Source organism: Myripristis murdjan, chromosome 13, assembly GCF_902150065.1.
Source record: "Myripristis murdjan chromosome 13, fMyrMur1.1, whole genome shotgun sequence".
NCBI lineage: Eukaryota > Metazoa > Chordata > Actinopteri > Holocentriformes > Holocentridae > Myripristis > Myripristis murdjan.
The window spans coordinates 20,197,603-20,220,058 of NC_043992.1; the positions used below are offsets into that span (position 1 = coordinate 20,197,603).

Below are 22,456 nucleotides of genomic sequence, written 5' to 3' on the forward strand. Positions count from 1 at the left end.
GAGTGAAAATACACCAGTTGGAAAAAGACATTTCAGTGTCATTCGTTCACTATCCTATTTTCAAATGACTGAAATAAAAGAGAAACTCAACAATCCCAACATTTGGAGTGGTTAAGGTCCCTGGTCCACTCTTTTGGAAACATGATCTACAACTTCCCAAGTTGTGTATATATATATATATATATATATATATATATATATATATATATATATATATGCCAGTGGCCCCTACTCATTTTCATTTTGACAAGTTCAGTCAATGTCACATATTCAGCAATCCTGTTACTTTCAAATTTATTACATTTTTTTTTTTTTTCATCAGTTGGGGGCAATTTGACCCCAGTAATTTAAACTTCGAGAAAATGATTATAATAAAAATTGTTACCAAGGTTTATGTGTCACGTATTTTATATGTCTTGTTGACTGCCTAAGTAGCCCTTTAGATAAAACGTAACCCTCCCACCCTTCCTAAATGTAATATGAACTATCAGTAGTTCTCTCACTTCTGCAGGTATGATTATGCTCTGTTAGTTTTTTGACAATTATAAATGGCATATTATAGTTCCTCAGTGTAATCCAAAACAACTAAAACAAATGTGTAAAATGTTGAATTTGTACATGTTTTATACAGCTGAAAAAGCCTGGAGTCAAGTCAAAGAAACCGATTAAAAAAAAAAAAAAAAAAAAAAAAAGATGTTAATCATGTATTTAAGGGCGTTAAACATTCATTTATTGAAGTTAAATGGACACCAAAGATAACAGAAGGGTTAGGGTCCCTGGCCCCGACTTTAGGAGACACATACACCACTTTCCAAATGTCACAAACCATCTGGCATAAGGATACGGACCTACTCTTTATTAATCTATTTATTTATTTACTTATTTATTGTGTCTTTGTTTAAATAAATAAATAAAGCAGCCAGCTCCCCCTACTCAATTCCATTTCGCTTAAGTCCCACTCTGATCTCTGTTTTTTCCCCATTAACTTTGCTCGCTCCTCCCATAAGACAGACATACATATGCAGCGGCACCGTGGAGTCCCACGCAAAAGTTATTCTCCGACCGGAAGAAACACAGTGACAATCCACTCAAAACCCAACAACCCCATCTCCATTTGAGACAGTAGTCGGCGTGCTGAGCCAGGAGCTAACTACGAGCTAGCGGTCTCTCTCTCTCTCCCTCTCCCTCTCTCTCCCTCTCTCTCTCTCTCTCTCTCTCTGAGGCTGGGGACACCGAGGCGAAGGGGAGAGCTCATTCCACAACACGACAGTCCTCCATGGCTCTGTGCAACGGAGACAGCAAGGTCAGTGGAGCGGAGTACCCGCTGCTCCGACGCCGTGTTTCGGCGGTCGGCTTGACTTGATGTTAGGACTTAAGGTGCTGGTGTTGTCCCCGGTAATTATGGCCTGTGTGTACCTAGTGGGGGGAAAGTTGCACAGTATGTACGGACCACTATGGATGAGGATGATTAGTACCCTGCAATGCCTGTTGCAACGCTCCACTAACATGTTGCTCGTAGCAGCTAGCTGGGTCGGTTCTGTCACGGATCGGCACTGTCGACCAGAAATAAAAAGCTCACAAATGTGTCGCCACTAAACATATATCGGTTTGTACTGATGCTGAATGCCAAGACCCGCTGCTGCCTCGGAGCACCGCGTGGGTTTTAGCGTGGCTCTGCTAACTTAGCCAGCTGCTCGCAGAACATGCAGCTAGCTAATGCTAATGCTGATCACGACTATGTAATGAAACCGCTGAGCTAGCTTGCTAAGCGTGTAGTTTGTCAGCTAGCCTTTAGCCGAGCCAGGAACAAACGTGCAGTGATACAATTTTTACTAACTCGCAGCCTTTCTGTGTCATGGGGTTGTCTTTCACTGTAAAAAATAACCCACGGCATTAGGTTAGCTGCTGTATTATCTTTCTTTTTAGTTTCTTTCTGCTACTGTCACATACTTTGAGCTAACGTAACTGTCAGTTAGCTAACGTCGTTACTAAGCTAGCTTATGCTGCGTTCACATGGAATCCGGCAAAACGGATGTCATTTGTGATGAGAGCAGGACGGTAAAACCAGAAGACACCGGCAAATTATGCCGGCAACGGTAACAGCAGACGTCCAGAGTTAGAATATTTTAACTTTATGCCGACCTACGACACGGAATTTACATCCGGATGTTACGTAGTGCACCACAAAACAGAAAATACAGCGGATCTGGACAATGAAAAGGTGATAATCCAGGTGCAACAACACCCAGAATTATGACAAACGTCTAAAGTCCTATGGAGATATGGACACTTTAATTTGCATCAGCAGTCTATGTTAATGTACATTTATAGCTGTATGAATTATTGGGAATTATTGAACATATACAAAAATGGCAAATTTTGCAACATCACTATAGCAATTTACCGTCCATGGCGCAGTTCGTTGTTTTTTCCGCGCCGTATTGCTAACCGCCGTTTACCGTTTCCCGGACTCCATGTGAACGCACCATTATTAGTCAGTTTACAGTACAACATGCTACACTGTTTTGGTAAGGCTTACTATGAAATTGTCATGTACTTTGCTCAGTGCGCACCATGTTGCAAGCTCTATTGTGACTGCCTACTAGGGCCAGGGTTGTTTTTATACTGTACTTAAGAAAAGTTATGAGCAGAATGCCATGATGCAAGATGTTTTGGGAACATGATCAGCTAAGTGTTTTCGACAAACCACGTGGGGGTATGTCTCCTCTTCTTACCGCCTTAATGACTGACTTTATTACCGCCTTTGCTTTTGTCGATAGAAGCTAATTGGCTGTCATCGACGAGGGTTGTGGACCTACGTTTTTAAAAATAGATTTATTCCAGTCTTGTATATAGGACACACTGTCCTACACACATTTGTAAAGTGCTTCTGTTGCTCTCTCTCTCTCTCTCTCTCTCTCTCTCTCTCTCTCTCTCTCTCTCTCTCTCTCTCTCACACACACACACACACACACACACACACACACACTTGCACACAGTTATGTCTAAGACCTGGGAAGTGACAGTACACCATGCTGGAGCTGCACACTTAAGAATAGTAACATAAATGTGACAGTCAAGGTCCTCACTAGTAACCTTTTACTGACTTTTACCTTACTAAATAGCTTGTCTGTCGGTCTCGTGATTCCTGCTGAATGGATGCTGCACGTTTCACAGGATTCACTCTCTGTCATACTGGAGCTCACATGTCCATAATTGTGTTAGTCCTTATTGAGTCACATTTTCTATGGTGAGGGCAGCTTGACTCTTACAGGAGTCGACTGCTTTGTAACCCTGCTCTCGCCATTAACTCCCAAGTTAACACATTTGTCTTCATGTCAGTGGGAAGACCAATTTGGTTCTGTTCTAGACATTGACCTGCCTCTTAGTAAAGATTATTGTGCATTTGTGCTTGTGTCCATTCAAGGCTTTGTCTCAACATGAGCACTGAAAGCAATGCAGTGTATATTTTGTTTTTCTGAATGTGTGTGTGTGTGTGTGTGTGTGTGTGTGTGTGTGTGTGTGTGTGTGTGTGTGTGTGTGTGTGTGTGTGTGACCTCAGCTGGAGATCAGCAACGCGGAGCAGAATGGGTCATGTGAGGGGGCAGTGGTGATCCTGGATGCAGGAGCCCAGTATGGCAAGGTGATTGACAGACGAGTACGGGAGCTTTTTGTGCGCTCTGAGATCCTCCCCTTAGAGACTCCTGCGTTTGCTATCAGAGAACAGGGCTTCAGGTGAGAATGAAAACCACACGAACCAGAGGATCTTGTTTGATGATGTTGTATAGTTATAATACTCTGCTTTACTATGGTTGCTTGTTGACATCTGTAAATACTTTAACGGATAAGCTTGTGGATTCAATGTATGGATTCAATCAGTGTCTCAATGATGAGACGCTGATTTTTTAAAAAAATTTTTAAGTGGTCATCTTATCTGTCGCCAAGACAGTATTTTATATGGCACTTGATACACAGTTGTAGCACACCCACATTTTCAATATCACAGATCACTGAAACATCATATGAAGAAAGGGCTTGTCTCAGTGGTCTCATCTCTTTGTTGCTTTGTCTCCCTACCTCTTCACAGGGCAATCATAATTTCAGGAGGTCCTGCCTCTGTGTATGCAGAAGATGCCCCCTGGTTCGACCCTGCCATATTCACTATAGGAAAGCCTGTCCTGGGAATCTGTTATGGCATGCAGGTACACATATATACAAATCCATATGACAAACTTGAGGTCGCTGGGTGGTGTAGTCAGAAGGGAGACCATGCTTGATCCACATTATACACCTTCATTGCCCAGTACTGCCACAGTCCTGGATTCTTGGCTGCTGTTCTTCTTCACTGGGGCAGTTGGGACTTCAGCACCTTCTTCAAGGGCACCTTCGCAGAGGCCGAGGGAAACGAGTGTTATTCATTCACATTTCTCAGCCGTTGCAGAAATTCAAATCCGCAATCCCCCCCTCTCAAGCCCACTTCTTAAAACGTCAGGAAATCATAACACATCAAACTGAAAAATGTTATCTTTGTGTCCAAGTGTTGACTCTGCTGTCTGTGTGTTACAGATGATGAATAAAGTTTTCGGCGGCACAGTGCACAGAAAGAGTGTGAGGGAAGATGGAGTGTTCAATATTGGACTGGATAACACCTGCTCCCTTTTCAGGTAATACAGTTGTCTGTGTGAATCAAATTGAAATAAGTCTTCTTTTATTTGTTATGGCACATACAGTGGCTCAAAATATTTGGCTCTAAATAATATTAGCACAGTACATTTGGAGGAGAGATCTGGATAGCAGACCATGCATATCACTTTGCAAATCTAAGTACATTAAATTACTACAAGGTCAGTCAGAGAACTTTCATTACCCGCCCTCCTGCTCAGTAGTTCATATTATCAGATACACAAAACAAACAGCAGAAAGAAATATGAAGTTTGAGGACAGAGGACAAACAGTTGTAGCTGCTCATTGGTTTGTCACAGCGCCATGTTTACGACTTAAACTGTAGAAGCGTTCCAGATGCGTTTCCTCAGTTGTCACACAAATACTGCACAGGCTAAAATAGAAGCCCACAGTTTTTCATTAATCTCTTGCTCTCACACACACCCACATACCCACCCAACCACCAACACACACACACACACACACACACCACAAACAGAGGCTTTACCGATATGAGGTCATCACACAACACTTTGCAGCACACCACACACGTTTCTGACTCCGTTATGTGTGTGTGTTTGTTCTGTCAGAGGCCTTCAGAAGGAGGAGCTGGTCTTGTTGACCCATGGTGACAGCGTGGACAAGGTGGCTGATGGCTTCAAAGTGGTGGCCCAGTCTGGAAACATCATAGCTGGTAAGCAGCACAGGGTATTAAAACACACTGGCTCTGTGGAGAAGAATGCACTGATATACAGAAAACCCTCAAACAACTGTATGTGGCTCTGCATTTGTAGAGACGATAGCGATATCTTCGGTTTTTTTTCCCCACAGGGATTGCCAATGAGCAGAAGAAGCTGTATGGGACACAGTTCCACCCAGAGGTGGACCTGACAGAGCGAGGCATGGACATGCTGCGGAACTTCCTGTTTGAGATTGCAGGGTGCACCAGCAACTTCACCGTACAGAACCGCCAGCAAACCTGCATCAATGAAATCAGAGAGAGAGTAGACAAGTCAAAAGTGCTGGTGAGAAAAACTGCACAGTGCCGTCAAAGCGTATTTTTTTGTGTGTTTGTGCAGGTAATTAAACCCTTCTTTAGGGTAGAAAGATAAGGAAATAAGAAAAAAAAAAAGGTTTGGTGTATTAATGGTGTGGGGAAAATGTGTTTGAGAAATAATTGAACTTTGAGCCAATCAGTTTTTGCAATCAGGATACTTCACCTTATCATTAAATGGAAGATAATTTGACAGTTTTGCAGAGTGTGAAGACTACTGAATTACAGTTTGGTGGCAGGGGCCTGGGAAGCAGTGGCAGTGGTTAGAGACCTAAGTGGAGCCAATTAAACTCTTAAATTAAAGGCTGTTCTATCAACTCAAAGGAGGTGGTCTACTCCCTGAGCTCCCACAAACTGGGCCTCCTCTCAGGGGAGTGTGAACAGGAAGGAAAAATTAGAGTAGGAAATGGGCTTAAAGCATCAATTTATATAGAAGGAAATGGATGCAGCTTCTGTTATTTGTTCCTAAAGAAAAGTCTGAGGCTAATCGTCATCACTACCTCTTTGTCCTCTTATTTTGCTGTTGCTTGTTCCTGTAACATTGGTGGCATTTTGGGTGTGTGAGTCACCATTCAGCTCAACACCTCAGAAGTACATTAATGTTATCTTTGCCCTTTAATATTGATAATAATAGTTCTCATTATTCACAGTCTCGTGAGAGAAGAAACTGACATCTTATGACTAATATCTTAAGGCTAATCTGACAGTATGTGGTCAGGATGGTAGTCTACAAGCAAGCTTTAAGTTTGTATCCTGCTAGTGTGTTGTTCTGCTAGTAATTGCTTCTTGTCTTTTATCTTCACTGTGAGAATATTTGTAGTAACAGATAATAACATGCAAATGATATATGCTTCTACTGGATAATCACTAATTTGAATTGTAGAATTAATTAGAATGATTACACAATAACAGCCACAATACTCTTGACTGACATGTCAGCTATTGTTTAGTCCTTGCACAGTGTGTATCAGTATGAGGATATGTGGTTTAAAATAATTTGATTTGAACTGTGGGGACCAGTACAGCTGTGCAGCACACAGCTGTACTGATGTAAACATGCAACGTTGATGGTCAACTAAGAGAATTATCGAAGGTACAGTGCATCGTGTGACATTGTAATTAACAAAAATGTGTGACTAATTTAGGTTTGTTTATTGATTGCCACACAAACTTGCAACCAGAGTCAAATGTAAGAAAGAGGAAAAAAACTAAACTTTGCTGTGCTGTTCCTGGCACTAGAAAGCATCACATTGAAGCATACCAGATCAAATAAAAACTGAAGGATATTCTGCTGGATGGTTGACCTGCTTGTAGGTGCTGCTGAGTGGTGGGGTGGATTCGACGGTGTGCACAGCCCTTCTCAACAAAGCTCTGAACCAGGACCAGGTGATTGCAGTTCACATCGACAATGGTTTCATGAGGAAGAGAGAGAGTCAGAGTGTGGAGGAGGCGCTCACCAAGCTGGGCATCAAACTCAAAGGTAGGCAGAAAGGTTGATGGTCTGAATGGAGGAGAAAATGCATAGTACCTTCCAATTTAAATACAGAAAATAATTATTGTTTGTGTGAATTATCCATTATGTCATGTTTGTTTTTCTCTTGGTTACTTTTTCTTGTTTAAGTTTCCTGGGCTTGGAAATGTGTGTCTCTCTCTGAGTTGATGAAATCAGAAAATGTACACTGGCGCTGATATTCTACTTGGATTTAATTGTGAAAATGAACAGTATGTAATGTCAGATGCCTTCTTTGTGTCTGAAGATTTTTGTGTGAATCGTAATTTGATGTAGTCATCCATACCTTGGATGCTTAAAGAATTATTTTTTTCTTCTGAAAATTTGTTAATGGTCTGCAAGATATGTTACGTTAATACACAGTTTGAAATTTCAGGGAAATCATTTAATATTCAAAAAGTTGTGAATAGATTTGCACAAAACTTTGTTGAAAGGTTTGTCATGGGCTGAGAGAACTGAGTAACTTCATGCTGATTGGTCAGCAGGGGGCGTGGCAGTGGGTGTCACTGGTCACAAAAAGGCACATAATGAACAAATTTGTGTAACAGGGCAAAAAATTTGAGGAAAGCTTGGTAACGTGCCAAGAAAGAGCTGATTATGCCAGTTGGCCAAAACAGTGGCAAGCCATAACCAGTGTACACCTTGTGAATGGATTTGCACAGCACCACAACATTTTCTGGAAAAGCTGGTCATGAGCCAGGAAGACAGATTCGTGGAACATAGCTTGGTCATGGGTCAGTGAAGAGCTCAATAACATTTCACACCAACTGGCCAGTATGTTGATGTGATTTTAGTATGCACCTTTATGCACAGTTCAATGGCATAGTGCTAGCAGAGTTTTGCTCTACTTATTAATCATTTAACTAAGCCATATTACAGACGTGGTGAGTTTGTTTTGAAAGGTAAATTTTTGCTTTTTCTTCTTTCTCTGCTTTCCTCTCTCCTCCTAAATCCTCCAGTGGTGAATGCAGCCCACACTTTCTATAACGGAACGACGACCCTGCCCATCTCCGAGGAGGACAGGACGCCACGGAAGCGCATCAGCAAGACCTTGAATATGACCACCAACCCTGAGGAGAAGAGGAAGATCATTGGAGATACGTTCGTCAAGGTGACAGTTTGTTTATTTGAACCTGCCAAGAGGCTACATACTCTGCTGTTCATTTTTTTTCTGAATGTACATTAATTTTCCTCAACCACGCAATATCATTTTATCAAGTTATGACATTGGCAGTTCAGCTTACTGCTTGACAACTCATTTGCTTTCATCTGCCAGCCTCCTACTTGTTTGCTCACCTTTTATCATCATTTATGTATTCTGTATATTCTGTATTTATGTATTCTGCACCTGACTTTATGGGTCATGCTGTTTGACCTGCCCAGGTGGCGAATGAGGTGATCGGAGAGATGAACCTGAAGCCAGATGAGGTTCTCCTGGCCCAGGGCACCCTGAGGCCCGATCTTATCGAGAGTGCGTCACACATTGCCAGCGGCAAGGCAGAGGTCATCAAAACACACCACAATGACACCGAGCTCATCCGCAAACTCCGAGATGAGGTACTGCACACATGCTAGCTGTTCGTGCAAATAGGTTCATTTGTAAATTTGATGACCTCAGATGGATTGGAACTCCTAATCTTGGTGTTGTATTGTAGAGGGGGTACACAAAATTGGACTTTTGAAATAACTAAATCACAACCACAAAGGCAGCTACACCGGCTCCTCATATTGAATTGAATGTAATTTAGGAGTATTTATAAGCTTTTAATGAGGTAATTGCGTTTATATATGTGTTTTCAAAGCAACATGCTGCAGCAAGAGGCCCAATGTGGCCAAATAGTGGGTGCCTGGGGCTGTAGTTGTTAAACACAACAGTTACAGCCTCAAAAAATACGTTTTTCAATGTTTGCACACAAGTATGTAAGGCATATATTCCTCCTTCCTTCACTGTTGCGATGATTCCATTTATTTGTACATCTGCAGGGAAAAGTAATTGAACCGCTGAAGGATTTCCACAAAGATGAGGTCAGAGCACTGGGAAGAGAGTTGGGCTTGCCAGAGGAGATTGTCTCTCGACACCCTTTCCCCGGTTAGTTCACAATACAGGGATTTCCATGCACATGATACTTTGGGATTGCACTATTAGGTGTTTTAGCCCTTCTAAATATGCCTCATCTCTTTTCGAACCTATTATCTCTTCTCTCCCTTGACATCAGTCACTCATTCACTCATTCAGTCAGAAAACACTCCTTTTTCTCAAAAATGTTCCTTGTGTCTGCTAAAAAGTTGCCTGCTCCCCCTGTCTGTCCCCTGCAGGTCCTGGTTTGGCTATCAGAGTGATCTGTGCAGATGAGCCCTACATATGCAAGGACTTTGCTGAGACAAACAACATCCTGAAAATTATCACAGACTTCTCTGCTAGCGTCAAAAAGGTCAGAGCGTTACAGATAATAAATAAAAAAATGAAAACACTAATGGCTGTTGCTGTTGCTGGCCTCCTTTTTATCAGTGGCGGAATTACAAAACATGTCATGTCACTGGAACTGGGTTTTAATTGACATAATGCAGCTAATGGTGAGATAAGTGCTCTTGCATGTCCCCATCTGACACACCTCTTTACACTTTTGTGGTTTGTTTGCGGTTATACTGATAAAATGGATGGGCAAATTCGAAGGTTAGTGAAGACCTTGTGAAATTACTATCAGTCAGTATCAGTCTGACATTTGATATAACTGCATTTGTTGTCGGCATAGTTAAATGATTGAGTGCAAACTGTTCAGACTTCCAGAATGATTAAGAAGTGGCAACGCAGATAGCGCTCCAGTACATTTTTCAAAATCTCTGGTTGTTATGTAATCATTTCTTGATTTGTGGATATATATTTCAACTGTGTGTGTCTCCTCTGCAGCCCCATGCCTTGCTGCAGAGAGTCAAGTCGTGTATATCAGATGAGGAGGAGGAGAAGCTCATGCAGATCACCAGCCTTCATTCACTAAATGCCTTCTTGCTGCCCATCAAAACTGTTGGTGTCCAGGTAATATTATTTATGACTCCATGTATCATATGCAATCACACACACACACACACGGCGTCTTACCATTTACCTTACCACTCATGTAACAATGATGCTCAACTTCATCCTGACGGGAGCATTAAATCACAGACAGTTTGTTGTACAGTTGGAATCTTTGTGGGCTTTGTGGACCTGATTTCTACATAGCTGTCGAAGTGCTGAAAAGAGTGTGGTACCTGAAAAGAGAGATTTAGGACTTCTCAGATGAAAGGAAAAAAATCCTAAACTAAGTAACAATGCACATGCACCAACTCCTCAGTACTGAAAGAAACAACCATATTAGCTACCATATCTCTCCTTTTACATCAAGTCAGACTTCTGCACTCTGATGCACTGCTGGCAGAGCAATTCAAATCTGTGCCCTACTCGGTTTTTATTCATCTCACAAAGAAGAGAATTTTCCAAAGATGAGAAGTTAAGCTTTGAGGATGCTTGTTCTTTTTTGGATCAATATGGAGTACATTTTGCAAACAGACATTCTTCAGTAATGAAATTTAACAAGTCAAGATGCAGAGGCTCTCTCACTGATCACCTGCCAGCTGTGCTGCAGCTGGAGACATGAGAAAGTACACCTGAGATCATTGGCCTTCTTCAAGCACATCAGACACCACAATCCTCCCACTGAGAATTAGAGTCTCTCTCCCTCTCGTCCATTCACATGTAACAGGACAAATTTAATCAAAACAGTTTCACAGCAGACCTGCCACATAAGCTGCTTACCATGCACTGCAGAAATTTAGAGGCTGGTGGCTGTTTATCATATTGCATTGAGAAAGTGCAAGTGAAGACATTTTATTCAAGCCGGATACTTGCATTAGCATATGGAGAAGTGGGATTTTAACACTGCCGGTGTTTTCTCTGAGACATGGCAGGCTCAAAAGAGTTTATTAGTCTCTTGTTGTGTCATAACCATAGTTCAGTGGCCAAACACTGGCCACACCCACTGTGTCAAAGCCTGTCATTCTCACACAAACACACATGCTCTCTCTCTCTCTCTCTCTCTCTCTCTCTCTCTCTCTCTCTCTCTGTAGTGAAGGATTTGATTTGTCTAACAAACGATGTGATAAACAGGTTTAGAGGAGATTGTTGTAGCACATACCACTGTTCTGTACACATACAAAAATATTCTGTCTGATTCAAGTGAGCCTCATTTTTTACAATAGACTGTCCCAGTGTAGCTCAGAAGGAAGGGACGGGCGTTGCCCATCCAGACACACCCGTGCTCCACAGCCACCCATTGATGGTGTGTGTTCTGTTACTTCCTGTTTGAAGCCACAGAGTCCTAAATTTACCCTAAACCTCAAATGTGGGGGGCAGAAACGAGACTCTAGACAAACACTGCAACTTTAAGTGCCTCTGGAATTTGTGGAAAGTAGAAAAATAAGACTGTGCAGGTTTTAGTCAACTGAACATGGAAGACAAAATGGATGGGAAAAAGCGCACACACAAACTGTACATGCCCTCAGTTTGCTCTCAGTTTCTTAGTGTCCTCTGTTTTATCTGATTTAGTTTCCTTATAGCACTCTGTTGCAAACCTATTTTGTTAAAAGTGCTTCATATATATGTTATTTATACATGTAGTTTGATTTTCTGCTTCTCTCCCTTTCTCAGGGTGACTGCCGGTCCTACAGTTATGTGTGTGGCGTCACCAGTAAAGAAGCTCCACACTGGGAGTCTCTCATGTTCCTAGCAAGACTCATCCCTCGCATGTGCCATAGCATCAACAGGTAATAAACAAATCCTTCCAGACAACTTTACTTTTCATCTGACCACAGTGATATGCCTGATTAGAAACCCCATTGCTATCAGTGGTCAATAGAACACATGCACTCTTTGACCCATCCATCTATGTCTCTCCCCTCCCCAGAGTTGTGTACGTGTTTGGCTCTCATGTGAAGGAGCCTCCAACAGACATTACACCCACCTTCCTGACCACAGGCGTTCTGAGCACGCTCAGACAGGCTGACTTTGTGGCCCACTCTATCCTTAGAGAGTCTGGTAAGTGTGTGTGGAAGGGGGTTGGGTGGGGGCAAGGTGGAGCAGTTGTGTTTGTTTTCTGTTATGTCTGAACATGTACAGTGTGTGAAGTTATATGAACTTGGTCCGCTGTGATGCAGTATTCAGTATGAATGTTAACAGTTTGGATTTTGTTTACATCCATTACAGTCATTACCCATGGTGCTCTCTAGTGCCACTAGTGGCCAAAAACGTTAAGCTAAACTGTTTTTTTTTTTTTTTTAAAGAAAGGGAGATTTACTGATTGACAGTGAAAGGTAACACAAGTCAGTAAACACTTAAGATTATTTTTGCCTCTAATCTGTTAAGTTTGGCTTAGGGTCACATATATAAGGAGCTTATTTAAATTTAGTAATGAAACAATCACAGGATTGTCCAATTTTGTTTCTATAGAGCCTACAGCACTTGTTCAAAAGTTGTCGGAGCACAACATGTTAATAAGTGGCCACCTAAGCAGAGTGCTCCTTGTGAGCATTTATGCATCAGCTAGGGCTATTTTACATACCACCACAGACAAAGTTTGTTTAAGAAAATTTCCATGGCTACTGCATGTTCCAGTGAAAACAGTTCTATTTTCTAATGGAACTTTTTTTTTTTTTTTTTTTTTTTTTTTTCTGCCTTTTCTTTTTTTGTGATCAATTTTTTTTTATTTGGTTTGCTTTTATAACACCCAGTGTATGGGATGCAGCATTAGACATAATACAAAAACAGATATACAAACAAAAACAAAAACAAAACAAAAAAAGGAGAAAAAACATAAAATCAAACAACCAAAAGCAATGTGAGTATAAATAAAAATATACATTATTCGAAGTAGCATGTATTTACGCATACCCACATCCACCCCCCATACAAACTTTCACATACATCTATCACATAAATCAAGTATTGAGTCTTGACTCATGTGGTTCATTTACTGTAGATCATTGATGCAGAGCTACACACACACAACCACACACACTCACACACACAACCTCTACATGCCTACATCCCCAATACCTCCCACCCCTGATATCCGCAACGATCTTAGCTGTCAATTGACTATAATTGACCAAAAATTAGATACTGTTTTGCATGGAATAAAAAACAAAACAAAAAGTTATTATGATTTATTTCTCACTAGAACTAATACTTCCTTCCAGGCCTCAAGACTTTTGTGCCCCACTCGATTCAACCTTGCTATAGAAAGCTCCATGGAAATATTGTTTGACAAGGATTGATACCACTGATTGATTGACAGTGTGTTAGAGGGTAGCCACCTTACCACTACCACTACTTTTTCTTGCCTTTTCTGACTGTGTGGCTATGGTCACACATGCTATTTCTGTTAGATTTTTAAAATTTGATTTTAAAAATTGTATTTAAAACATCAGTTTCCACCATGTCCATACATGAGATACTTGGCCTGTGTATTTTACAAGCTTGACCACTTTCATTTTTGGCTTTGAAATATTACATGTCTTGTAGCATTGTGTAAAAACTGCAGTCTTGGAGTGTCCAAACCCATGAAGTCCCAGCGTCACTGGAAGATGAAAATCACAATGAAATGTCAAGTGTAACCATAGCCCACATGACCGTTTTTTTATTTTTTAAGTTTATCTTTGATTGTCTCTCACAGGTTACTCTAGTAAGATCAGCCAGATGCCGGTGATCCTGACCCCCCTGCACTTTGACCGCGACCCCCTGCAAAAGCAGCCATCCTGCCGGCGCTCCGTGGTGGTCCGCACCTTCATCACCAGCGATTTCATGACCGGGATCCCCGCCACACCTGGCAGCCACATCCCTGAGGAGGTACAGCATGATTTAGTATCTTCACTTGGCTTTTGCTGCTAGTGAGACTTGATGATCCAGATCCCACTAGGTGTTCACAATATGGACAAAATCACATATTGGGATATCAATATTAATGTTTAAGGGGATGAATATTTGTGCTTTCATTAGATATTTAGACACTCGAGATCACTGATTAACACTCAAATAAGTTCAGGAAATTTAATTCATTTAGGGTTAGGGTTAGGGTTAGGGTTAGCCTTTAAAAAAGCCTTTAAAGCCTTTAAAACCAGGAGGAGACTATGTTTACAATTAACCATGTCACAATATAACAAACCCCAAATCCCAGACAATGCCTAATCTCGTATAACAATATCAAAGTGATATAGATGTGTTGACCAGCTGTATACCCCACTTACACCGCTCAGGGTGTAAATCGTCGTTAAACCTCTCAAACTAAAGATTTGAGGCTGATGTCGTCTGCTTGTCTTTCCCCCAGGTGGTGCTGAAGATGGTTAATGAGATCAAGAAGATCCCAGGCATCTCTAGAGTCATGTATGACCTGACCTCCAAACCACCTGGCACCACAGAGTGGGAGTAAATCACAACAAGACAATACACACACACCCACCCACACACACACATACACACACATACACACACATACACACACATACACACACACACACACACACACACACACACACACACACACACACACACACACACACACACACACACACACACACACACTCAGATGCCAGAGAGGGCTGGTGAACTCCTCTCCTCCTCTTGCCCTTTGTCTCTCCCTCTCTCCCTCCCTTCCTTCTCTCCCTCTCTCTCTTGAACATTCCCATGGAAGGCAGGCAGTACTGTGACCAGCGCATGTGCAAAGGCGCTACTACTCTGCTCCCACCCCCTCACCCCCTCCCCAATCTTAAAATTTTTGGCAGCGGGGTGTGATTATTGTTGATTATTGATAATATATTGACAATTCATCTTTTCGTTCCTTTTTTTGGGGGGGATCCATGCGCAACAATGCATTTCTTCTTTTTTGATGGAAGATCAATTGCTGCTTCCTTTTTGTTAGGTCAACCATTAAAGACAGGTGTTCAGATGTAAGTTGAGGAGGTGACCTTTTGATAGCGTGCCTCAGGTTGCTTTGTGAATGAGGCAAAACAAGAAAACAGAATACGAATACTGTCACAGAAAAGGAAGGTAGGTTTAAAAGCCTTCAGGCATTGCTTTTTGCCCTTTTTTTATCACAACTTTTTTTTTGTTTTATCATTGTAGTTCAGTCTAAGACTATCCTCAGTGTGTTCTGGAGCTGGGCAATAGGGCCAAAAATGTTATCACAATAAAAAATTCATCATAAATATCGGTTCATATGAATAATTATCTTAATATACATCAAATAAGTATTTTGTCACATTTAAAAGTTACTTTTTGCCTCTGAGTGAAATTTGAAGAAACCAGAATGCTAATAATTGTCATTATGCTAATCTCCTTTAGCTTACCAAAACAGTGTGTGTGTAGTGTGTCTCCTCACTTGTGACCAGGCTTGCAACCAGAGCTTTCTCTATTCTTGGCACATAATTGGTCATTTGTGTGTTACTCATAGAATATAAGTTTGTTTTAAATGTGTTGGCATCTTATTGAACTTTTTTTTATATATATTTCTAGTGAGAAAATATATATTGTGATAATTATTGTTGTTTCATTGCCCAGCCCTAGACTGTGTTTATTTCACTCTCTGCCTGTATACTGTGCTAAGAGAAGGGTTTCCTGTCCAAAGTGAAACTGAACAGAGAACCCATGTGACCAATTAACTATTTTTCTTATTAGACCTTTGTTTTGCCAAATGTAGAATAAGCTGTGGTGAAATACTGTATCCCTCTGGGCTCTTCTGACGATCCACTCCAGACTAGATTTTGTTGACAAGAGGTGCTGACGTTTGCCGTGCTTGTTGTGCACGGCGGTCAACCCAAGAATAGCTTGTTCAGTATCACTGTTGTGCAACTGTGCAGGAGGCCAAAATGGCAGGTGACCTTTATATATGTGCCTGTTTTTGTTGTTTGTTTGTTTTTTCTCTTCTTTTTCTTTTGATTTTTGGATCTGAAATGACCTGGACTCTCACGTGTCTCCAGAAAGGATGATGTAATAGTGTTTTTTTCCCCCCTCATGCTGCAATATGTATGCTTGTTAAACAAAAAAAAAACAGGAAGGCAAGAGGACTAACTTAATAACAAAATTATAACTGCAGTAGAGTTTATAACCATTGTTGTATGAATTGCTGTCGTCATTTTTGATCATTATTTGGCTGCTCATTTGTTGTGTGGGGGCAAATTTTTTGCACATGATTTTTTTTACCCATAAAGCCTTGGTGCTTTCACAGCATAATATAACACAATAGTGCGTTGAGTGGAACCTTTACCTTTAAGCATTTCTCTGTGTGTTGTCAAAGGTCAGGTTAGAGCACTGTATGTTGCCATCTCCAAAATCAATCCAGTATGGGTCTCCAGAACGGCATTACCGGCGAACTCCTGTTCTGTACTGTTACAATATTTAGTAAATCCTAAACACTAGTCTCCAGTCTCATCATATAGTCCTCAGTGAATACAGCACTCAGGTTTAACTGAGTTTTAAAGAGTTTATTGTTCCCCGTTAGAGACATTCTCTTGGACTCAGTGGCTCCACCAGTCTCACCCCTCCACAATTTGTCTTTGTGCCTCTCATCCTCTGTTAGATCCATACTTTTTGTGGCAAAAAAATATCCCTAATGCAAAATTAACTGTTCCTTAACTTGTCTTAACTGCAGATGGTTTAGTGTCTCTCCTTCTCTTTTGCCTTTTTATACGTGTGTATTTTATGATACATATGTCTCCACAGAAAACAACCGCTTGATATTAATGGACATATAATTTTGTAGTTGGATTTTATTGCAATATCGATAAGATTAAGTTATGCAATTCTACGTCAGATGTTCTTTTTTCCGTTTTTGTTTTTGTTTTTATTTTTGTTAAACAACGCTCATTCTCCTTAGTAATGTGCCTCAAACCAAGCCACCGCATGCAGTTTCAACTATGATGACATTTGTACAATGAAGAACTGAGCTTTAATAAAGATCTCCATGTTGAAATTCTCACTGCTCTTTTCTTGTGACCAAATTATCACATGCTTTATACTTGAAAATAAACTCCTTTTCCTGAAGTTCCCCGTTTAATGTTTGAAAAGTGCAGAGATATTCAATCTGGTCTCAGAAAGTTTTCATTTTGTTCAGACAGTTCAAATCGGGTTGCTCAAATAATGGATAAATCATTTTGGAATGACCTTTTAGAACAAGTTGGACCAGAATCCACAGAGCACATGAAAAGACAAAAAGAGGTAGATTGTCCCACCAGTCCTGTTATTAAGAGCCTGAACCACGGCCTGAACATGGTAGCCCACCAAAATTAAAATGGTGCAAGGTCTAAGCTCATGAAAAAGGTAGGTCAATGCACTTTAAAGCAAAAAAATTACAATTTATTAAAATAATCCCTTACTGGTTGATTCAAAGGAATATTTAAATCCTCAGGTTAGAGGTTGTGTGCTGAAAGAATTGAGAATACAAGGCTTTAAAGTTCTTTCAGAGCATGCAATGGTGATTTGCCACCAAACTCCAGTAGCCAAGCAACAGGAGAGCTGGAGAGTGGAGCTACTCACCTTGAATAGCACAAATCCCGGGTGCATTAGTAGACTAACAACTTTGTAATAGAACCTGTGCTTTATATATTTTAGTAGATGTGGATCTAGATTTGGTTTGAACACTGCAAGCCTCAGCAATCAATGTGATTTTGCATAAATTACAGTGTATAGATGATTTATTGCACATCTCATAAATGTCAGTGAGAGGGCTCTCATGTCTGGGCCAGATCACATGGGCTAAATGAACCAGACAAACACACATTCTCACGCACACATACACACAGTTACTGGTGTGCAGAGATAGATCTTAGTTTAAAACCTCCTGTGCTTTTGTATGAGGTGAGAACGTCCCTTTGGTGTTTATTTACATAGTAATAATGGAATGTGTCTGCTGTAATGAATCTTATTGTGGAGAGTATAATTTGATTTCATTTGTCATCTATTAATTTATTTCTCTTGAATGTCCTCTTGACCCAGGAGAGGTCCCTCCCCAGGCTCAGGGTTCAGGTGTGTGTTTCCCTGCTGACTGAGATACAAGAGCAGACAAGTTCAGTCACCCTTCAACACACAACAGACCCACACCCAGGAGACCATGGGGGATTTAGAATCAGTAGCCATGCCGCAGTAGTGCGTAAAGCCAGTACAAGTTGACACATGCAACCAATTAACTCTTGGCCTGTGGCAGTTTCTCTTATGCAGTTGGCCTGAGTGCAGTCTAATGAACTGACTGGTATTTGCACAGGGAAAGACACAGAGAGAAAGAGCTAAAGCTTTATGATGCCACCAAACTTTATGTGACTCTTTATTAGACTAGATTATATTACTGTATTAGACTTAAGGAGTAGTGTGTGTGTATATTCAAAGGTTCAACCCCCTGCACATTCATGCTTCTTTAGTGGGTCAGAGTCATTGTATCCTGTTTTTATCAAAGCTGCCAAAGCCAGACTTCACTTCATTTTGTATTTTATTCAAATACAAAAATAGTAAAATAATAATAATAAAAAAGTTTACATCAAATGAAACAAATTCATTCAGCATGTGTTTCAAATCAAGTCGAGGTAAGTTAGAGTCCTAGTCTGTTAAACCTAGTTTCTGTTTACCTTGTGCAACAGTCTTCCCTCGGGAGTGGATGAGACACCTGTCACACTTAGCTGTTTCCATTACTGTCTGCCACAGCCAGAGCTCCTCAACTTCTTTCTACATCAACGTAACATGGAAATCAGTCACCTTTTGCTTGGATTATGTGCGTTTCTCCACTTTCACAAGTCAGTTTCAGCGGAGTCCACCTGCAAATTGAAGGCCAAGTTCAACCTGAACGGTTACAAGGATGTAGAGAAAAAGAAGGTGGTTGTTGGTGGGATGTTTCCTGTTCATCAACGTGTTACTTCCACTGATGGCAACACTTCAAGTGTACCTGTCTCATCAGGGTGTGAAGGGTGAGTTGAGCAGTCCACTACCTTCCTTTGCTGCGAGCAGAATCATATTTGAAGTACTTTCTTGTAGGATACGATTAAGTGAAGCTGGTGTAAATCAGTGTTGAACCACCCATAGATTGTCAGCTCTATTTAAATTAAGATTTGATTAGTTTCTTATGTAGCTCTTAAATGAGGATTGATTTTTGCTTGAGCATTTTAGTGTTATTATTATCTTTATTTTTTCACCTCCATCTAGTTGTCCTGGGATCATTTAAACTTGTGGTTTTGCTACAGAAATGAGTCTGCAGCAGGGCAGCGCCACAGGGGCCAATTTGCCATATTATGTTGTTACAGGGAGAAAGGCCCAACCTGCTGTGATTAACAGCATGGTTGGGAATTATGTTGCCATCTTGTGGCTGATATGGGTAATGCCATCAGAGAATATTTAGAGTTGGTCTACCATGTCTTCAGCGATAGTTTTTAATTATTGTATACATATACATATGGATTGATTAGACTTTTCCTGTAAAACAAATTATTAATCTTAGTGAGACTACCTGGTTACATCAAAATGAAATCAAAACAAACACAAAAATCAGGATCTTAATTTGATCAAACAGCAATGGATGGGATGCCAGTGGGCCTTTTTCCCTTACTTTTTTTAATTTAAATCTTAATGTATGGTTGTTTTACAGATATTGTACTGACAAGATGGATGCCATCTCCATTTAAATCATAACCATGTTCCCATTCCCAGGTTTGCTGCTCTCACTCTCAAGTGAATCAACTAAAAGCAGAGAACTTATGTGCTGGTTAATTCAGTCCACAGCTGGATCAAGGTGATCCATGTTGATCGACTGCTACCCAGTTACTGGCTTTGCTCGTGATCCTCATTTATAATTTAATGTTAGAAGGCATTTTTAAAATATACATTGGCTGAAGTCTTTGCACAGCCAGTGGCATTATCTGACAACTAAACAGAAGCCTATGCATTTTTAGGCTGTAAGAGACAATATTTGACATTTGTTTGTGCTGTTTTGTACAGTAAAACTGAAACCAGTGTTAGTCACATCATCCATCCAATGCCCTTCAGGTTTAACTTCCGTACCTTCCGCTGGACCCAGACCATGCTGTTTGCTATTGAGGAGATCAATCTCAGGACAGACCTGCTGCCCAAGACTGACTTGGGCTACGTCATCTACGACTCCTGCTTCACCATCTCCAAGGCTGTGGAGGGCACCCTCACCTACCTGACAGGTCAGGACGAGGCTGTGCCCAACTACCGCTGTGGCGACGGGGCACCTCTTGCTGCTCTAGTGGGCGCTGGGGGCTCCGATCTGTCCATTGCCACTGCCAGGATACTGGGACTCTATCACTTCCCACAGGTATGGATGAGAGGGGTGAATTGGTTGGATTTTGTTGGGTTGAGTGGAGAGAGGCATATTTTGGTCTTAAGGAAGTCAGATTTATTTGTAATAAAGCATTTTTAATCTTACAGCAAAGGAAAGACACAAAACATATAAAAACAAAGAGAAGTACAGCACACTCCAAGCAATTTTGGGTACGTGAATATATCCCCTTTCCTTTCCTTTCCTTTCCTTTCCTTTCCTTTCCTTTCCTTTCCTTTCCTTCTCCTCTCCCCTGCTAGGTGAGCTATTTTTCATCATGTTCTGCCCTGGAGAGTAAATTCCAGTTCCCCACCTTCCTGAGGACCATTCCCAATGACGTGCACCAGTCTACAGCCATAGCCAAGCTGGTACTGCACTTTGGCTGGACGTGGGTGGGCACCATAGCCGCTGATGATGACTATGGCAAATATGGCATCAAGGAGTTCAAGGAGCAGGTGGAAGAGGCTGGAGTCTGCATCTCCTTCTCTGAGACCCTGCCCAAGGTGACAATCTTGATTATAACATCATTACAAACATACTCCTGTTCTTGCAAGGACGCTGGACAAATCCTTCCAACTGAATACCCTTTCGTCCCATCCAGGTGAGTTCACCAGAGGACATCCAGCGTATCGTGGACACTGTGGTTGAATCCACAGCCAAGATCATTGTGGTGTTCTCGTCAGACGTGGACCTCAGTCCTCTCATTGTCGAGCTGCTCCGACACAACGTGACCAACCGCACCTGGATCGCCAGCGAGGCCTGGGTCACCTCTGCACTCATCAACCAGCCTGGGGTGAGTCCTGGGTGGGTCAAGGGTCACCTATGGGTGAAAGGTTTTGCATGAATTATGAAAGCCTGAGTCAAGATTTTTTTTCTTATGTGTTTTTACTCTTTGTAGGGCATGAGCACTTTTGTGAGTCTCCATACTTCTTTAAGGATGCAGGACTGGTATTACCATGTCATACTAGTATTAATATACATACTAGTATTAATATGTTTTCAGCAACAGGAATTGACAGTCTCTGCATAAACCTCAATGGGGGGGAGCAGGAGAGAGCATTCTAACAGCTGATATGCAATTCCACCATAGAAACCACTGCATTTAGGAGAAAATGACTTTTAAACAGCTGTCCACTGTAGTGACCGCTATGTGCCAAAGGGTTAAAGACTGAATGATTGATTGTTGGAATACACCATTATTCCTGAAATCTAAAATCTGGTGTAAATTGCTTGCCACTGATGATTAATTTTACAGATATGAAATATTACTCTCATACAAACACAACTATTTAGACAACACATTTGAGTTTTTCTCAATTGCTTAAACACTATTGACTAAACATCCCAACCGTACCTCCATCCACCAATGAACAGATCCATTTCCCAAAACTATAAACACTATGCCCCTGTATTCACACATGATCCAGACTGTTGAACTGTTTGTGAAAAACTCTACACACAAAACCATCATTTGGCAGTCAGTAACATTAACTCATCACAACTGCAGCCCAGTGAACACACATGGAAACACTGTGAGTCAAAGTTGTTCAAACACCAATTAGAATCTCAGGATGGATCTGCTGGCTTGTCTTATTGGTCTGTGAGATCATGGATACAGACCAGAGCCACGTTATGTTGTAATTTGGGACAAAGTTTCCACCGGTCTGCTCTGGTTCACTGCTAGTTCACTAACAACTCGAGATTCAACATCTTTCTTCCTGCATATTCTGTGCTCCTGGTGGTGTAAGGTCTATTAGCATCTGCGTTCACCTCCTCCACGGTATGAGGAGGCTTGTTTAGTTGAGGCTTGTCACTGGTAGATAATGTACAAAGGAGTTTTTTCCCTCTCTACCTGTGATGTCGATATGTATCGCTGGCCTGACC

General features: G+C 41.2%; 2 protein-coding genes across 3 annotated transcripts in view; both read left to right on the forward strand.

Moving 5' to 3' along the window:
- The first annotated feature begins 1,051 nt into the window (after positions 1–1,051).
- Positions 1,052–17,227, forward strand: gmps (guanine monophosphate synthase). Of its 2 annotated transcripts, none has more exons than XM_030067109.1 (16): positions 1,052–1,303; positions 3,563–3,735; positions 4,088–4,202; positions 4,567–4,664; positions 5,253–5,356; positions 5,494–5,687; positions 7,031–7,196; positions 8,186–8,337; positions 8,610–8,783; positions 9,210–9,315; positions 9,543–9,658; positions 10,135–10,260; positions 11,911–12,026; positions 12,167–12,297; positions 13,934–14,106; positions 14,585–17,227. In XM_030067109.1, exons 1-16 carry the CDS (start codon positions 1,277–1,279, stop codon positions 14,684–14,686), a joined length of 2,073 nt encoding a protein of 690 aa, XP_029922969.1. In that variant the 5' UTR covers positions 1,052–1,276; the 3' UTR covers positions 14,687–17,227. The 2 variants fall into 2 exon arrangements, with proteins under 2 accessions (XP_029922969.1, XP_029922968.1); XM_030067108.1 differs by lacking the exon at positions 1,052–1,303 and adding an exon at positions 1,348–1,395.
- A 1,754-nt stretch (positions 17,228–18,981) lies between these two features.
- Positions 18,982–22,456, forward strand: part of vmn2r1 (vomeronasal 2, receptor 1) — an 11,328-nt gene continuing 7,853 nt past the window's right edge. Inside the window, exons 1-4 of the mRNA XM_030066362.1 lie at positions 18,982–19,205; positions 20,278–20,569; positions 20,833–21,075; positions 21,174–21,365. Coding sequence (XP_029922222.1) covers positions 18,982–19,205; positions 20,278–20,569; positions 20,833–21,075; positions 21,174–21,365 — 951 coding nt within the window. The remainder of the gene's footprint in view (positions 19,206–20,277; positions 20,570–20,832; positions 21,076–21,173; positions 21,366–22,456) is intronic.